The 18,635-nt window shown below is 46.6% G+C and overlaps 1 protein-coding gene across 3 annotated transcripts in view; it reads right to left on the bottom strand.

Annotated features, from left to right (window-relative positions):
* Positions 1-18,635, bottom strand: part of MYRIP (myosin VIIA and Rab interacting protein) — a 365,531-nt gene that overhangs the window by 76,117 nt on the left and 270,779 nt on the right. For all 3 annotated transcript variants that reach the window (XM_055321757.1, XM_055321756.1, XM_055321758.1), the window contains 5 exons: positions 15,686-15,822; positions 9,791-9,871; positions 5,680-5,777; positions 5,409-5,489; positions 2,801-2,944 (listed from right to left, as the gene is read on the bottom strand). In XM_055321757.1, coding sequence (XP_055177732.1) covers positions 2,801-2,944; positions 5,409-5,489; positions 5,680-5,777; positions 9,791-9,871; positions 15,686-15,822 — 541 coding nt within the window. The remainder of the gene's footprint in view (positions 1-2,800; positions 2,945-5,408; positions 5,490-5,679; positions 5,778-9,790; positions 9,872-15,685; positions 15,823-18,635) is intronic.

Here is an 18,635-nt window from a genome sequence, read left to right as displayed (position 1 = left end):
AAGGTCTTGGGTTCCTGACCAAGAGAAGTGAGGCTCGGGTCTGTCCAGGTGTCAAGACCCAGGTGTGGCATCAAACCGAAGTCTGGAGACAAGAGAGGAAGGCAGCAGGCCAGAGATAAGGAGGAAGGGAGGAAGGGATGAGACATGCTGGGAAGTGGTGGTATGGGGGCATAAGGAGGGGTCCAGTCCTTTCCTGCAGGCCCTCGCAGGGGACTGGGCTGGCCAGCTTATCCTGTTAGCCTGTGAATGTGGTTGGAGCCAAATGCAACAGCACTTATTCAGAGGAGGTGTGCGAGCTTCTTTGTCCCTGGAAGAGCTAGAACTTGGTATGAGCCTTTCTACACAGCTAACTAATCAAGAATCGATGGATTCTTATCATTGAGTGCTGGGTGAGGTGCAGTCTCTCCTTCCAGATAATATTTTTTAAAAGCTCTAATCACACTGCTGTCTTTAAACCAAACCACCAGCTACAAATGGTCACTCATAAGGGTGTGGATGCTGGTGTTTTGCTGAGACCTTAATCCATATATTTTCCTTCCATCACAGGTATCCTGGAAGCTGGAGGGGAAGGGTTCAAGTCTAGGCCACGACTAAATCCCCATAAATCAACATTCTGCCATCAGTGGCCATGGCCCTACACTGAGAAACAGCTACCATGTGCCCAATGCTGAGCTGGCCCGGTGCCAGAACATGTGACCATTGACCATTGAACATGTGGCTAATAGGGGGCTAATGATATTGGCTGCTCAAAAGGGCAAACTGTGCCAGGGACCCAGCTGGATACTGGATTCTCTTCACGCCTAGATTCAGGCTGCTTTGTTCGGGGCAGCTCTCATGAGTACAAGGGTGAGTGGAGAAAAGACAAAGCATTCACATCTCCCTAACTGATATTGTTGACAAAAATATGCTGTTTACATGTTGCAAATCACAGAGTTGGGAGAACTCACAGGGAGAGGCCGGGGGGACTTCTTTGATCAAATATCAAAGTTAAGGATGATTAATAGGAGCCAGCGGAAGTCTTGTCCCCTCTATAAGGTACCAGGTCCTACGATCTGGGTGGTTACAGCGTTATCTGTATCAATGTCCTTTATGGGCTTTTCTCAAACTACAGCCTCAAGGATGTCTCCCACCCCCTCCCACGCAGGTGGATTCAAGCCCAGGGAAGGTGGCCATAGCTTGCAAAGCACTGAATACCAGAAATTCAAAAGATGCCTAGAGTGAGAGAGGGACTTCCATTAGGCCTTATCCTATATCAAAATCTAGGAAAAAAAATCATATTCTGTCATTTGCTTTAGGATAAATAAGTTAAGAAATGCATCAGCTCTGTCTACATTGACGTTGAAGCCAAAGTGACAATTGTGGTGTGCAGGAGGCGGGCATTTGGCAAAACAAATTTCCTGGCAAGGAAAGGAAACTCCTGGAGGATTTGTTTTAGCGAACCAAACAGGAATCCCATGAGACTCTGACCTGTGCCCAAGGCCCTGCATCCCAGGTGGACTAGAGTTTCTCCAGCCAGCTGAGGGGCTCAGTGGGAGGTCCCCCTGCAAAGCATCACTGCTATTTTAAGCTGCTTTTGGCCAGTGTTTGACTAGGGGGTGTGCATGAAGCACTTTCCTGTCCTGCTGGTGGAAAGAGGGGCAAGGGGCGTTGCTGCCGTAACTGCTGCTGTGCCCACTGTTCTGACTCATTCTAGAGACCACTGTCCCACATCTCTGGTGACACTCAGTGTGTTGCCAGCCTCCCTGAGGTGGCAGGAATACCATTTCTAGGTTGAACCATAAGCATAGTAAGGAGTCCCCCTGAACATCTGGTGGGAAAACAGGCATTTCATATCCTAGGAGCCTCCCAGTGAAATAGGACACAGGAGCAGAGCATAGGAAATGCTCAGAGTCAGGAGCCCTGGGCTCTGGTCCTGCCCCACCCCTCAACTTAGTTCCAGTGACTCAGGCTAGGTAGGCCTCAGTTTACTGCTCTGTAAAATGGGGATAATGCTGGATGCGCTTATGTGGATCTAATGAAATAATATGTGCAAACACCCTGTGCACAGAAGGTCTACATAGAAGAGAAGTATTGGTCATTTGCTGAGCCTGGGGGGATTTGCAAGGCGACGCCACGCATGCAGCCTGAGCTCACAGCAGCAGGAATGAGTCAGTGAATTCTCTGAATGACAGGCTATTTGAACGGCATGTGCCTCTCCTTTCCCTGAACCCCAAGTCCGTTTCCAGCCTCAACCTTTCCGCAGAGTGCCCACAATGTGGGCTGACTTGTATCTTGGCCTGCTTTGCTCACCAGATTATACAGTCCCCCAGGGCAGGGATCGAGGCTCCTATTGACTTTGTTCTCCTGGGTGTTAAGTGCACAACAGCAGCAATAAAATAAGCTGATGGCATGCTGACAAAGGAAGGTTCTGCCAATAAATCAATGAAGTTAAATCTCTGATAAAGTCATAAAGATGCTCCTTGTTACCCCCCGGCATCTGGCAGCTGGTAAGGGCACGGGGAGGACTGACGCAGGTGAGACTTCTGTGCATGCTTTTGTACCTGCACAGTGGGGGTGCACACCCGTTTTGCAATCTGCTCAGGTAGGGGATGAATGAATGTCACTGACCCAAGGAGGAGTAGCGTAAACACCTATTTCTCACTCTGCCCCACTTCAGGTGTCCTTACCCTGTGGGGCGGGCACATGAGCCAACTGCAGATGGTGAGTGTGGTGGCCCCACGTCTATGGGGAGAAGGCCTCCAACCTGCGCTTGTGCGGGACACCTGTGTGGTGGGGGTGGTGGCACTGCTCAGGGACTCACCCAGAGGGTGGAGGGAGCTTGGGGGCCTCCTGGGGGCGCCATGATCCCCTCGTCAGCGGCCTCCGCGCTGCTGCTCTGGGGCTGCGACCACTCTGGCTCTTCTTCCATTGGCTGCTCGCCTTTGCTCTTCTGTTTCCTTATGATCTGGGGAGGAGGCAGGTGACAAAAGAGGGTAGATTATTGGCAAGGCCTTGGGGGGCCATGTGGACTAACAGGGACCATCTCTGGGATTATTTTTTAGCCACATAAGAGTTTAGTTTCAACAAAATACCAGCCTGTTTGGATCTGCTTTAGGGTAAAACAGTACAACTATAGCCCTAGGCATTCTATAGCACTTCACATTTTATAAATAATCATTTTATGATGCTAACAACCTCCATTCATTAAATGTCTACCATTGACAGCGTTGCAGGTGCTGTATATGCTCTACCTCATTTAATCCTCAAAATAATCCTAAGAGCTCTGGGCGATGGCGATGACTCTCCTCATTTTATAGTCAAACTGGCTCAGAGAGGTTGAGTTATCAGTTAAGGCCACACAGCTCATGAATGCTGGAGCTACAGCTCATGAATGCTGGAGCTGCATCTCAAACCCGCAGTCTCTGGCTGTAAATCCTGGTTTTAGGAAGCCTTGGCAGGGTCTGTGAAGGGGGTGGGTACCGAGCCATCGGGGAAGGCTTCAGCTTATTTGTACCACTTGCTATGTTGGGCACAGCCATTTGGATAGAATGAATCTATTCGTTGCACAGCAGTGTCTGGGCTCCCAGCTTCCTCCTATAGGCAGGAAGCAGCTGAGAAAACTGATGAGCCACCAGTCCAGGTGTATTCTTCAAAGTCTTTGTAGCCCAGACAGGATGATAGAGTGGGAGGCTGAGAGCAGGGAGAGCTATGAATTGAGGTGCCATGCCCTGGGGCAGATGGGGGCCTGATCAAGGTGTACCCCCAGCTCCATGGTCGGGCCCTGGCCACAGGCGCCCAGTGGGCTCTGGGATGCTGGGGACTAGTCACATCCTGTGCAACTGGCTGCACAGTGGGCAGGGCAGTGCTGCTTTCCTGTCGGGGCCCCAACAGTGTATGCTGGCCGTGTGTGGACAGATGGCTTGTTTGCTGGGTTCTTAGGTCTCTAGCTTAAAAGCAGCTGAATCTGGACTGCATATACTTTGAACCGTGGGTTGGATGAGGCACATGGGGATCTCTGGGGGATAAGTGGGGATCTTCCGTATGTGGCATATGGACAGGACATGGAGTTTGTGACCAAAAGGGAAAACTAAAATCCCTGCATGCCGTCCCTTTGTTGCGTGACTCTGTATCCATCCCAGGATTGGTACAGCACACTTCCCACCATGGCAATGGGCTGATGGGGTGCCTTGCTTTGCTTTGGTTGAGGACAATGACCTTTGAGGGGGGAGTGGATAACCATGGGGGTCAGGGCTGAGCACAGGCCTCAGTCCACATCTCTACTTCCTCTTGTTCACCTAGGCTTCTGTCCAGGCCCTGAGTAGCTACTGTGCCTTCAGCTGGGCCCCAACATGAACACACTGCATGGTTGCATATCCCCACCCACAGCTGGAGCTGGGGTCACTGCAGATGCACGAGCCACAAAGAAATTGAGGTATAGTAAAACATATATTTGGTTTTTGCCCCTGGTTCCTGGCACTGAGATTAAAAACCTTTGGAGTGATTTTGCTATGCTAATGAGGCAACTCAAAGCTGGGAACTTTCAGCTCCACCCACAACCTCTGGGGAGGAGGAGGGACCATGTGCACCTGGCTGGTGCAGGGAAGGCTGTGGTCTGCACACTCCCTCCCCAGGCCTTGTTACCTTGTGTATCTCTTCATGTGGCTGTTCATTTGTATCCTTTATGATAAACCAGTCATTGGAAGTATAGCACTTGCTGAGTTTTGTGCGTTGTTCTAGCAAATCATCCAACCTGAGGGTTGTCATGGGAATCCCTGGATTTGTAGTAGGCTGGGCAGAAGCGTGGTGACCTGGGGATACCTGACACTTGTCACTGGTATCTGAAGTAGGGGCAGTCTAGCGGGGACTGAGCCCTAAAGTTGTGAGGTCTGTGCTAACTCAGAGTGGAACTGAATTGAACTGAAGTGAAGTGAAATGAATTGTAGGACACCCAGGTGGTGTCAGAGAATTGCCTGGAACACAGAACTAATCCTTGTTTGGAGCCATAGAGTCTGGGGGTGGCTGGCTTCTCAATAATAATAAACAGATACACCATGTCAGGGACAGCTTAGGGCATATGGGTAGCAGGGGGTGACTGCAAATTCAGCAAGAGACGATTTGAGAGGTGTGAGAAGAGGACACACATATATGCACACACACACACATGCAGGACACCCAGGAAACAGGAAGACAGTGAGTCGCCTGCTCAGTGCTGAGTTCCTGGCTTCTTACCCATTAGCTCAATCCCTACAGGCAACCACATTCCATACCTTTGTTTACATTTTGCAGCACCATGCAATCCCTCTGCATTGGCCACCAGAGCACAAAAGGGAAAAGTGACAAGGCACAGAAATGGTGCCCAAGATACAGTGGGGCCCACATGATCGGGGCCAGGCTGGCCGACTCATTGCGGGATGCCATGGTCCACCTACCTTCTGCAGGATAGTGGTGGCCAGTTCCTCGGTCAGCTCCTCCTTGTGGTCCCGAAGGTAACTGGCCTCGTTCTGCTTGTCCTGTGAAGGAGGGAAGAGAATGGCCGCATGCTGTGGGTGGGAGTCCTGGCCGCAGATGCAGAGGGAGGGTGGACCCTGCTCTAGTCAAGGACTGCCACCATGAGGCTGGCTTCCCGACAATCTGTACTTCTTCTGGTGGCCAGGACCTTGCCCCTTGCCTCCCCCATCCCTTGTGAGAAGAGGGTCCTACCAGACTGTCCCCATAGGCTTCTGCCTTGGAAATTGCTTCCTCAATGGCCTCTTCAGCCACCCGCAGGGCAACAGCCAATGTATCCATCATGCTGTGTCCTAGACAGGAAACAGAACACAACCACTTTCTGAAAGGGAAAGACAAATAAAATGACTGTTCCACTTTAGTTCTTCTGTTTAAGTCTTACAGAGGCTGGGGGCTAAGCTCCCCTCTGCTCAGCATGGTGCACAGGCACCGGCTTGTCCCCTGCCTCACTGTCTACCATCACCCCCAAACCCCAGACACAGCAAATTGTCTCTGATTCTTTGAGAGCTACTGTCTCTCCCTTCCTGACTCCCGGATCTTGGCCTTCTTTCCTCTGGATCCCCGCTCTGTACCTGGGCTGGCTCCTGGGGACCCCAAGGCTTGGCCCGAGGGTTCCTTCTCTGGAAATCCTCCTCCTTTGCTCCCTCCTGTCCCACCATGGCTGGATGTCCACCCGAGGCTCTGGGGTCGCTTCCCGTGGAGTCAAAGAGACTGCCTCCCATCCAGGTCATTCTCAGAGAGCACGACTGGATCACATGCAGTCCCTGCTGCACCCTGACACTAAGCACAGCTCCCAACACACAGATGGCTTAGAGGTACGTGCACAGGAGGACTTCATATAAAGAAATAGCAGTTCCTCATCTGCTTTCTCAGATGAAGATTATGTTTTATTTTGTGCATATCATATGCCACTGTGAAGATAAGGATGGATGAAAATTATTCAATGTTCTAAGGGCACTGGACTGTACACATGTGATATAAATCCAAAACCCATGGGAGCATTTTTTAAAATAAGAATTTTATTTATTCATTGATGAGAGACACACAGAGAGAGGCAGAGACACAGGCAGAGGGAGAGGCAGACTACCTGCGGGGAGCCCAATGTGGGACTCGATCCTGGCACCTGGGGACCATACCCTGAGCCGAAGGCAGATACTCAACCGCTGAGCCACCCAGGTCCCCCATGGGAGCATTTTTTAGACTCTCAGCCAATACTATCAATAACAACAACAGTGGCCAACCTCACTGAGCTTAACTACCTGCTGGCCCCAGGCTGAGAGTCATGTGTGTGGCCACAGTTAAAGCAGACAACCATCCACTGAGTGGGTGTCATCTGACAGACAAGACAACCGAAGCCCAGAGAGGTCAAATAACTTGGCTGAGGTAACTCAGTGTGACAGGAAGAGAGATGAAATTTGAGTCCAGGACTCTGTCTGCAAAAGCCTTTGATTTTAACCACAACAGTGAGACAAGTACAAGCTCATGTGATTTAAAAATAAAAATGCTATCGTTATTTTTAGCAAGCACATTTTTTTTTTTTTTGCAAATGGCAACAGGTGGAAGGAATGTTCCCCCACTCCCCCCACCCCCCATGTCGAAGGACTTCTGCAGGTGACAAAATTCTTTGTGGAGCTGAGTGCTTGGAAGAGTTTTGCTTCCCTAGAAACTCAATTTTTGCTTCTTACCCGAAAGTGAGAATTTTGATCATCCCTCTTTTTTCTCCCCAGAAGCCCAATTCACATTAGGCCCAGGAGCACAGATCCCCAAGGGTTGTGTGCCTCTGTCTCCTCTGCCCAGATTTCAACTTCCTGTTTCCATTTATACTCTCCTCATGCATTATTTAACACACATAAACCTCCTGAAAGCTGCTTCAAATTCTCCATAGAGTGAGACTAGATATAAATACATCAGTTCATTCGCTAATCAATCCCTCGATTAAAAAAACTTAACTCAAATTTCTTAGGCTCCTCAAGACACAAATGTGGACAGAAAGCATCTGGCAAACATAATAAAAATCTCCAAAACCAATCTAGTTAGGCTCTGAGTGATCCAGCAAGCTGATGGGTCCATCACAAGCTGGCTACAATGACAGACACGACAGAGCCAGGTCCGGATGACCCAGGTCAGGGCTCCATGCACCTCAGAGTGGCCGACCAAACACGCAGTTTCCCCAGTGTTTCTATAGGTACACTCTACAAAATTGAGGTTGTCATCACACCAAGTGCTCCCTGGAGATAGACACTGTAACTATCTCCCATATCTCTTCTTCAAGATACCAACCAAATATCTTTCTCAGAAGTTCTCACTAGCCCTGTGAGGGCCCCCAGTGACACCCTAATGGATAAGCCACGTCCATGCTCTCAGGTGCTTTCCCGGCTACTGGGTGAGCAGGCTAAGAGGTGTGCAGGAGGGCCTGTGGTGGGGATCATTACCCAGTTCCACAGATCCCTGGCCTGTAAGAGCCCGGAGACATAACCTAAAGGCTCTGGATGCTACATTCATAACTTCTGATGAGGATGAAGTAGAGCACTGAAGAATGTTTTGGCTGGAAGTGAAGGCTTAAGTCAGTGCTACAGAGGAAGAGACTGGCAGGGGTGTAGAGGAAGAAGAAGAAAGCAGAGCTAGAGTGACCGAGCTTGGAAGAGCAGTAGACAAAGGGATGGTCAGTTTTATGCATCATCTTGGCTGGGCTATCATATCCAGTGATTTCATCACTTATCTAAGTGTTGTTATGAAGGTATTTTGTGGATGTGGTTAACGTCTATGATAGCTGACTTCAAGTAAAGGAGATTGATGTTTAGGTGATGTGGGCGAGCATCATCCAAGAAGTTAAGAGCAAAAGCCTTACGAGCAAATATTGAGGTTTCCAAGAGAAGAAAACCTGTCTCAAGACTGAAGTATTGACTTCTGCCTGAGTTTCCTGCCTGCTGACTTATCCTATAGCCTTTGGGCTTGCTAGGCCCTACAATTGTGTGAGCCAAGTCCATCACATAAATAAATCTTTGTGTGTCTGTGCGCACACGTGTGTGTGTGTGTGTGTGTTTTATTTATTTATTTATTTATTTATTTATTTTATTTATTTTTGTGTGTGTGTGTGTGTGTGTTAAATTGGTTCTACTTCGCTGGAGAACCCTGGTGGATACAGATAGTCACTGAAGGTAATGTTAATACAGGGAAATTGTGGGCAGGAGGTGCTCAGGCCATGAGGGTCAGAACAGAAAGAGAAGGACAGAATTGGAGAAAGAGCTGATACGAACTTGGGTGACTGGGTAGAGGTTGCAGGGAGGGTCTGTGGGAAACGGAATGCTTGCTGGTGGACTTAGGTGGCTGAGGAACTTAATCAGGATGTGCTGAGGTTCAGATCCCTGTAGGATCCTCCAGGGCTTGATGATCAAGCTTTAGAAATCTGAGTCTAGAACTCTGGGCTGACATCCGTGCTGGGCATTTCAGCTTCAGCAGTGAATGTCTGCATGGAGGCCATGACTCCCATGTAGCACACCTGTGTAGAGAATTTGTAGGCTACAAGGATGAAGGAGGATGGGACCTTCATGGGAAGGCACCCAAAGGAGAGAACAGAGAGCATGCAGAGGAGCTGCAGGGTCCCAGGAGCAGGTGACTCAGGAGGCTCGCAAGGTCCAGCACTCTGGAGAAGGAGCTGAAATGGTGAAGAAGGTTTTATTTGAAACTAGAAGTTTGTTTTGCTTTTAACTTCTACTTTAAGAGGACTTTTATATTGGTATAAAGAAGTAGAAGTGAATCAGTACATGATACATTATTTATAAGAATATTTTAATATGAGGGATCCCTGGGTGGCGCAGCGGTTTGGCGCCTGCCTTTGGCCCAGGGCGCGGTCCTGGAGACCCGGGATCGGATCCCACGTCGGGCTTCCGGTGCATGGAGCCTGCTTCTCCCTCTGCCTGTGTCTCTGCCTCTCTCTCTCTCTGTGACTATCATAACTAAATAAAAAAATTTAAAAAAAGAATATTTTAATATGAACTACCCAAGTGTGGTCATTATTATAGTCCAGCTCCGGAAGATGGAGTCAGCACTCAAACTCAACAGGTGATGGATGTAAAGTACCCAGGGGTTGGGCAGCGAATGCACTGCTCTGGCCACACCTTGGATATACTCACCAATTGTGATGATGAATTCACACAAGTGGATGACAGGAAGACTCAGGGAGGCTCCCATTCAGTAACAAGTAGGTGTGTCCCACAGTTACAATCCAGCTGGGAGACCCTGAGTGTCTGAAGGTGTTTCTATTCCTCCAACTTTCCATTAGCAGCAAACTCTTAAGCAAACTTACCTTCTGACTGTCTATAAAATGTTGAATCACTGCCCGAAATACTTCCTTCATTCTCCAGGTTTGCTTCGAAAAAGTTTCCTCCTAGAGGGAGGGAGGGTGTGGGAGAGAGAATGGGATTATCACATGTCCCCAGTGAGCACTGAGGTGCAGGTCTCAGCACTGGCAGACCACCACAGCCCACTCTGATTAAGTCAGCTTTGCAGATATTTAGGGAATCACTGAGTTGCATAATAATGCTACGGCTTTTGATCAGTCACCTTTTCCTTCTCACACTGATTTCTGGTATAACATTGCTGCCTGCCCCAACTTTCTTCCAGTACCTTCTTTGGAGGCAATGTGGAATCAATGACAGGACAATAGATCAAAGCCAGAGAGATGTAAGGTCGTTACTTCCTGGACCTGCAAATTACTAGCTGTGTGACATCAAGCATGTTACTTAACCTGACACTAGGCTTCCCTACTAGAAAGAGAGAAAGAACAAGAGCTTGTGACACTGTGGGTTTGGTCTTTAGCTGCAGACTGTGGCACTGACCCAAACAGTTGCCTTTAGCTAATGATCTGACTGTCACCATTCTCTTTCATAGAATGCAGTCCATGTTGTGAGCCCAGAGAGAGACTAGGTCAACACATGGTGTTTGACTTTTTAAGGCCCTCTTTCTCTCCTTTGGTCTTCTTTGAATCGAACACACAACCCTAATCTTAATTCCAGATTGGAAGAGTAGTTGGCTAAGCTCTTTCTAAAGCCCCTTTTCAAGTTGGGGATTTTTATTATATAAAAATGAGTTCATTCATCAAATGAGATATCTGCAGATGGGGATGATGGATTTTGTTTTAAAGTCACTGTATTATGTCCCCAGTACCTAAGATAGCACCTACACAGTAGGTGGCTCAAGAAAAATGAATTGGATGTTGATGGAAAACATCGTTTGATAGAACCAAGAATATAAATATGGGTTTATATGCCTTAGCTCAAAAGGGGGAAAATGCAATGTCATCAATGCAATGTCAAACTAAGCAATAGGCCTTCAATACATATAACACACCCTGTGCTTCCTTGAATGGGCTGTCATGGGGGCTCCCATATGGGAACCCCAGGGGTAACTGATGTAGGTATTTGAGGCAGGTAGATGGCTACCTGTATGAAATAGGCCATTTTTCATGTGTAATAGCTTCATATTTCATGTGTGTAGCCTGTCATGACAGTTCAGTCTGACCATATACCATTCTCTGTGTTTGTATTTTTTTGATCAGGCTTTCAAAAGGCCTGTGGTCCACTTATTCCAGTTCTGTGACCCTGAGTTGAGCAAGTGTCTTTGTCTTTCTGAGTCTTAGTTTCCTCACTTACAATATAAGTCTTTAGGATAAGTCATCTCTGCAGGCCCCAAGCTATAGTTCTTTTTTTTTTTTAGATTTTATTTATTTTCGAGAGAGAGAGAGAGAGAGAGAGAGAGAGAGAGAGAGAGAGAGAAGCAGAGACGCAGGCAGAGGGAGAAGCAGGCTCCATGCAGGGATCCTGACGCGGGACTCGATCTGGGGTCTCCACAATCACGCCCTGGGCTGAAGGTGGCGCTAAACTGCTGAGCCACCCAGGCTGCCCCCCAAGCTATAGTTCTAAGTGCAAATATTTCCCTTTGGTGTGGCTACACCCAGCATTCATTCATCCATCCAGCAAAGAGTCTCTGAGCACCTACTAGGTGCCTGGCTCTGGGCTGTGTGTTAGGGTATATTGGTGACCAAAGTCAGAAATTCTCACTGCCCTGACAAACTTGATATAGTGGAAAGAATTCTCCGATCCAAGATTTATATAAATCAATGTAAAATTATAGAGCTGTTAAGTGCTCTGATTGAGTGCTTCACAGTACAGTGAATGTGTCCAGCAGAGACAATGAGTCACCAGGCAAAGGGGTGTGGGAAGGTGGGAGAGTGTCTGGGGCAGAGCAAACAACTTGCACAGGACAGGCAGTGGGGGCAGCAGGTGCATCTGCGAACCTAAGCAAAAGGCAATGTGGCTGGGCTTGGAGACCCAGAGCATGCAAGTCATGGTGACCATATGTGTTTTGATCTTTATTCCAACAGCTACATAAAAGCCAGTAAAGCTTCCATGGAGGTGATCTGGTCAGATATGTGCTTCCAAAGTGTACTCTGGCTGTTGTGGGGAGAACAGGTCAGTGAGGGGAGGGCAGGAAGTGAGGGAATGTGCAGGCCAGGAATGTCTTAGGAAACAGAGAGATTCGGGCATGTTTACAAATCGAGAGGAAGGAACCAGTTAAAAGACAGGCTGGCTCAGCAAGAAGGAAGAGATGTGAGACCTTCAGACCTTCCTGGAAGGTGACAGGATCCAGTGAGGGGGTGCGTGCTATCTGTCCTGTGAAGGAGGAGGGTGGAGGCAAGCACGAGGAGAGAGAACATCTGGAAACATCCCTGGGGACTGAGCTGCAAGCTCTGGTTCTGCATGATTTCAAATCTTCTAGTACAGCACTTCTCTCTGTTTCCCTTGAAATTCATAGGTGGGAGCTTTAGAGTCATTTGAGAAAGGCACAAAGAGGCTGACACTGTTCTCAAAGCACTGATGCAGCAGTCAGATGACATCGTCATGTCTTTCATGAGTTGGAGGAACCTCTGATTTCACCTGCTCAGCATTTTCAAAAGACCATGTTTTTCAGTCAGATTCCAGATGAAAGATTAATGGACCTTTTCAGGAATCATGTCAAAAATAGATATACAGTGTTCATGAATAGAAGCAGAGTTTATTTCTCCCATTTTATTTATTTAATACAAACTGAAAGAAAGATGTCATTTACCCAACTGCCTAGAGATTAAGTATATTAATAATGACTACTTTTATCTTTTTGTGTAGTGTTTATTTCCTAGGTAACTGTTAAAAATGTCATGCTGAATATATCAGATGTGTCATGCAAGCACTAGTTACCATTGGGTACTTGATTTTTTTAAAAATTTACTGACTTCTCCACTGGAATATTGGCTCTGAGATGGCAGGGTCTTGCCTGTCTTTTCACTCTTAAACCAAGTGGGCACATAGTAGGTGTTCAATAAATGCTTTCTGAATGTTTACTGGAGTAATGAATATATCTTAGATTTATCCAATGGAACTAGTGGGTCTCCTTTACAGCCTGGCCTAGCTTGGTCACCTAATATGGGCTGCAGGATGAGTAAGCCTAGTTTGGGGGGCCAGACAGACTGATGGCAGTTTAGGGTGTGCACGTGATGGCAGACCCATAAGATTCTGTGAACTCAATGAATTTTCAGTGGACTGAGTGTGTTAAGGCATAGTACGTTGGTCCAGAGGGTGAAGATGTTTCATAGGTATAAGGAGTTCTACTCCAAGAGTTCAGGAGCAGAGCACACGCCTTGCATACCATAGATGTTGCATATTATGTTCCTACAATCAAAATTCTGCAAACAAGAACCCTTAGCTAGATTTGAAGATGGAGCCATCTTATTATAAATGCTACTAGACAAATGATGGCCAGGGCTAGCTGGGGTTCTCCATCTTGGCTATGCCTTAAAACCCACTGAGCTTTATTTTTTTTTAATTTTTTTTATTATTTTTATTTTATGATAGTCACAGACTGAGAGAGAGAGAGGCAGAGACACAGGCAGAGTGAGAAGCAGGCTCCATGCACCGGGAGCCCGATATGGGATTCGATCCCGGGTCTCCAGGATCGCGCCCTGGGCCAAAGGCAGGTGCCAAACCGCTGCGCCACCCAGGGATCCCCCCAGTGAGCTTTAAAAAATATCTGTACTGGGCCCCCCTCCACAGATTCAGAAATAAGTGGCTGAGCATGGAAGGTGATCCTAGGCACTGTTTTTTTGTTTTTTTTTCAAGCCCAGACTCTGATGTATAGTTAGGATTGAGGATGGCAGGTGACAACTATGGCAAAAGTGTTGAATGATAGGTGGGAGCTAATGCTAAGGGCTCTTCATCATGTGACATAAGCAAGAGTCCACATGTGCACTGGAGGATTTCCCCATATTTTTGGTTAACTAAATTTTCTAGGTGGTGTGTAGAGTAAATCTCATTTTTTTTTATGATCATGGCTTAACAAGTTTGAGTATCATCTCACAAACTGTTTCTTGTCCACTTGTCTTCACTTTTATCAAAAGGAATTCTTAGTTTAAATGGATACTAACCATATTAAAGCAACCGATTCTAATACTTCAGTGAAGTGTCTTGGTACTCACAGAATGCTTTTAAGATTAAACTGGTGCCATAGTGAGGATGTAAGGCATGCCAGGTGTTGAGTCATACTTTGGGAACACAGAGGTGATGAAACTATTACTCTACATGGTTGGGCAGGAGAGCGGCTTGTATACCATCCCCTGAATGCAATGTGGTAAGTGCCATATTGAGGCCTGGATGAAAGAAGTTGTGAATCACAGAGGATCCAAAACCCAAACATGCTTCTACCATGGCAGACAGCTATTCCCAGTAAATGATGTTCCTCAGAAAATGACACTTGAAAATTTCAAAGCCCTGAGCTGGTCCGCTTGGGACTCACATCTGCCTGACCCATCCATCTGTGGGGCCTGAGGGAGACAGGAGAAGAGATCAGAGTTATGCTTTGTTCTGAAAGATTCTACATATGTTCGCTTTCCCCCTTATCTTGCATTAAGCAGTAACGAACACCCATGAGGTCTGAATTTGGTGACTCATAAGGGGGTACACAAAGCAGATCTGGGGATGTATATGAGAAGAAAGAAAGGATGTGATACAAACAAGTGAGCCAATAATATTTTGGAACTTTCTTGAGATATCTCTTTGGGTTGAAAAACTATTATTAACAGGATTACTTTTAAGCTTGATTTCTTTTTCTTCTTCTTTTTCTTCTTCTTCTTCTTCTTTTTTTTTTTTTTGCCTCCTTTCCTTGAGAAAAAATTTTTTAGAGAAATCAGTGAAGAGAAGATAAAAATAATCTGTGGAAACCTTCAGCATTGCTCTCTAGCTTAGGCTTCCTGAATAGTTTGAAAGATAGAGTCTAACAACCACCACAAAAGGCCCTAATGATTCTCTGTGTTTAATGCTCCCATCCTGTTTCCCCGCTGTCTCACTGGCTGGCATATTTTTAGATAAGACACAGCCAAAGACTTTATTGAGAATACAACAATGTAAAATAATGACAGTGAAAAAGCTCCATATGAGATGGATGAGATCTTTTTTTCTTCTTTCTTGTGAATAAAAAGCATTTACCTGTGTCAGCAAAGTGATGAAAAAAAATCTGCCTTCGACCGAAAAAAAAACCATCCCAGTCTTTTTTTATGGTACATGCTGTTCACGTCCTGACAATGATTTCCTTCTACTGGCTAGTCTAATAGAACCAAAGAAGATAAGTTCTCATTCTAATTACATTGGTTGTCTGGAGTGTATACAAACAGTGAAGGCGGAAATCATCCTCTAGGATTCTTGGGAAGAGAAGCCCACACTTTCCCGACTCTCCCTTTACATCAAGTTGTGGGCCTGGCATGAGTTGAGTGTGGGGGTAGAAGGGAAGGGGAGTGGAGGGTACACCCTCTAAGGGCAGACCTAGTCTATGCGATCACATTGAGGACTTTCTAATATTTTAATCATTAGGCAGGGAGATGGTCAAGAATCTTTGATTTCTAGGGGTCTGCAATTAAAATGTCCACAACACACAGACATATTTTGGTCTTCTTGATGCATCCAACAGCCCAGTGGGGATGTTGGAAGCTGATGACTCAAACTTAACAGAATCTTTGGTATTTGTCCTCCTATTTCTGTTCCTCACTGGAGGCAGATATTTAAGCAACTTTCTCTGTATCATTTGAGGGTTCCTAGTGGTCAAGGCCTCCCAGCCAGGCCTCCTTTTATCCCACCAGCCCAGGGAAGACTCCCATAGTGGCGGGCTGCCAGCGTACCTAGAATATCGAAGCATGCTCCACTCTCCAATCGGTGTTTCCTATACAGGTTCTTCAAGACCTTGGCACTGCCAAAGCGTTTGAAGCGGCTCTTCACGTTGTTGTAGAACCATTCCAGAGACTGGGTCCTCAGAAGTCTGGGGAATATACAAAATTAGAAAACAAAATTAGAAATCAAAACTGGAATTATTAAATGGTGGATGGAAAAAGTTGCCACCATAGTTTGTAGCTCCTTCCATCAAGATGTGGAGCTTCTTTTTCGACTTCTTGAATCCGGGCTGGCATGTGACTTGCTTGGACCACAGAGACCAGTAGGCATGATGCTGTGTGAGTCCTGAGTTTTGCAGCTCTCTCTCGGTGCTCTTGGAAGTCTTGCACCTGTCATGTGTGATCAAGCCCAAGCTGACCTTTGGGGTGCCGAGAGAGTCCAAAGGGGGCCCAATCACCCCTTTCATCTCAGCCAGTGACACCTCAATGCCAGACAGGTGTGCAAGGGAAGAGGTGACAGAGACCAGGTGAGTGACAAGGGCAGTAGCAGCCAGAATGACAGCAGTGAGGACGAAGCCCAAGCCACCTGGACAAAGAGATATTCAGCAAGGGATGTAGATTCAGAACATGACAGTGACTCAGGTGATGAGGATACAGGCCAGTGGGTGGCAGTGACAACGATTCAGAGAGTGGCTGTGATGGGGGTGGCCAGTGAGCCAGAGCCAGAGGTACCAGAGTACCAGAGTACCACAGTACCAGTCCCATCCCTGATGGCAGAGAACGCTCAGCCCAGGAGGCTGGCAGTGAAGCCCCAACTTTGGATTCCAGCAACAGCGACCAAGTCCCAGGGACTTCAGTGCTGGCACAGACACAATTCCTATGCACAGAAACACACTTTTCCAATGATCTACTTGTGAGCCCTTTGCTTGGTTCCTCTCCTCCAAATCTCTGCTGATATTAAAGACAGTCTTCCTTTAAACAAACAAACAAACACATCACCTGCCAATTGACTGGGGCTGCTCTAATGGCCTGAAGTGAGGCCAGCAGAAGAAGCATGCACCTGAGTCCATCCAAAGAGCAAGCAGGTGAATGCTTGCTATTTTAAACCATTAACTGATACACCTGCTTAATAGCAGGCTTTGTATTTGATGCTCCTACTGCATTTACAACACCTCTAATTCACCTTGGGGACATATAAAGCACAAGTAAGACACGGGCTATATGACAAGATTCTCCAGCCACATATTTATTCAGCTGGAAGCACCGTAGGAAAGCAGTTTCTTGGTCAGTGCTGGAATGGTTGATACTGACAAGATGCTTCTCTTTTTGGCTTGATGAGAAATGTCTAAATCACTTCCATTTTAAAGATAGCTTTTGGGGATCCCTGGGTGGCGCAGTGGTTTGGCGCCTGCCTTTGGCCCAGGGCGCGATCCTGGAGACCCGGGATCGAATCCCACGTTGGGCTTCCGATGCATGGAGCCTTCTTCTCCCTCTGCCTGTGTCTCTGCCTCTCTCTCTCTCTCTGTGACTATCATAAATAAATAAAAATTAAAAAAAAAGATAGCTTTTGTTGTTACTTTTATTGTGAATGTAATAGCACATACTCTATCTTGGATAATTCAGAAAAGCAAAATGAATATAAAGGCCTCTTCCTCCCCAGATGCTAGTGAAATGTGAGAAGATACTCAAAGAGAAAAGTCTGCACAAATGAAGAATGGGGATGAGAGCAGAACCAGAGATTTTGACATATTTCTGGAAAGTAGGTGATAACATAAAGATAAGAGAATGCTGTCCTCCAGACAGGCACGGGAGCTGGGCCTCCCAGACTGAGAGGTCCAAACTGGAGCTGGCTGGTGCTAAGAGCAAAACTGGTTGTGAGACAGAATTCAGAAAGCTAATTTAATGGTTGTGTAGGAAACAGAGAGGCCTCTTGGTCTCTATCCCAATTCCCAATCAGTTCGACAACTGGCCCCAAGGATGCTTTGTCCTTGAGCCAAAAATAGAAAACAGTCCTCTAATCAAATTGAACAACCTACTTGGAGAAGACTAAGACTTGAATGCAGTGAAACTCCTCCTTGTGCAGCCCTAGGGGAGTGCCCACACACCTGCCCACCTGCCCTAAAACCAGGCCTGCCAGGTACTTGCCTGGCTACTAAACTTGGAGTTGCCAGTCAGCACACCCACTCCCTTTTCACAGGAGAGGTCTCCTGGGAATACTAACCTACCCATGTTAGTCTCCTTCATTAATCAGTGAAGTCCTTTGTTAAAAAATATGAGTAGACAACTAGGGATCACTAGATATTTGAAACAATCCAATGGCATGGGAAAGAAGGACCAAAATAAACTAAAAGCAAACATTTAAAATTGAAAATGGGGCAGCCCGGGTGGCTCAGCAGTTTAGCGCCACCTTCAGTCCGGGGCCTGATCCTGGAGACCCAGGATCAAGTCCCATGTCAGGCTCCCTGCATGGAGCCTGCTTCTCCCTCTGCCTGTATCTCTGCCGCCCTCTCTCTCTCTCTCTCTCTGCATCTCTCATGAATAAACAAATAAAATCTTTAAAAATGAAAATGAAGGTAATGAATCTAGGGTAATGAAAATTACTTTAAAAATTCTAATAAATAACTTATTTGAAAAGGTACTGCATCCCCTCCACACAACAAGATTCTGGTCTACTGCAAATGATATATATTATGTATACAATATATACATTATAATTTTATATATACATATATATAATTAAAATGCCATTTGCTTTCCACACCCCATTTACAGACAAAGCATGAAAGGTCCTCACTGTCAAGACGTCCATTTTTCTACTGGAAGCACACGCAAGTCACCAACTAGCCTGACAGAAGCCTGGATGCAGACAAAGAAAGGAACAATAGAGACAGTTCATCTTACAGATGGAATCAAGATAGGTTTTTAAAGTATATGAACAACAACAGTGGTTTAAATGTGTTAT

Source organism: Nyctereutes procyonoides, unplaced genomic scaffold, assembly GCF_905146905.1.
Source record: "Nyctereutes procyonoides isolate TBG_1078 unplaced genomic scaffold, NYPRO_anot_genome, whole genome shotgun sequence".
Taxonomy (NCBI): Eukaryota; Metazoa; Chordata; class Mammalia; order Carnivora; family Canidae; genus Nyctereutes; species Nyctereutes procyonoides.
Note: the sequence above shows the minus strand (reverse complement) of the source record. Positions and strands in the feature narration are given on the sequence as shown.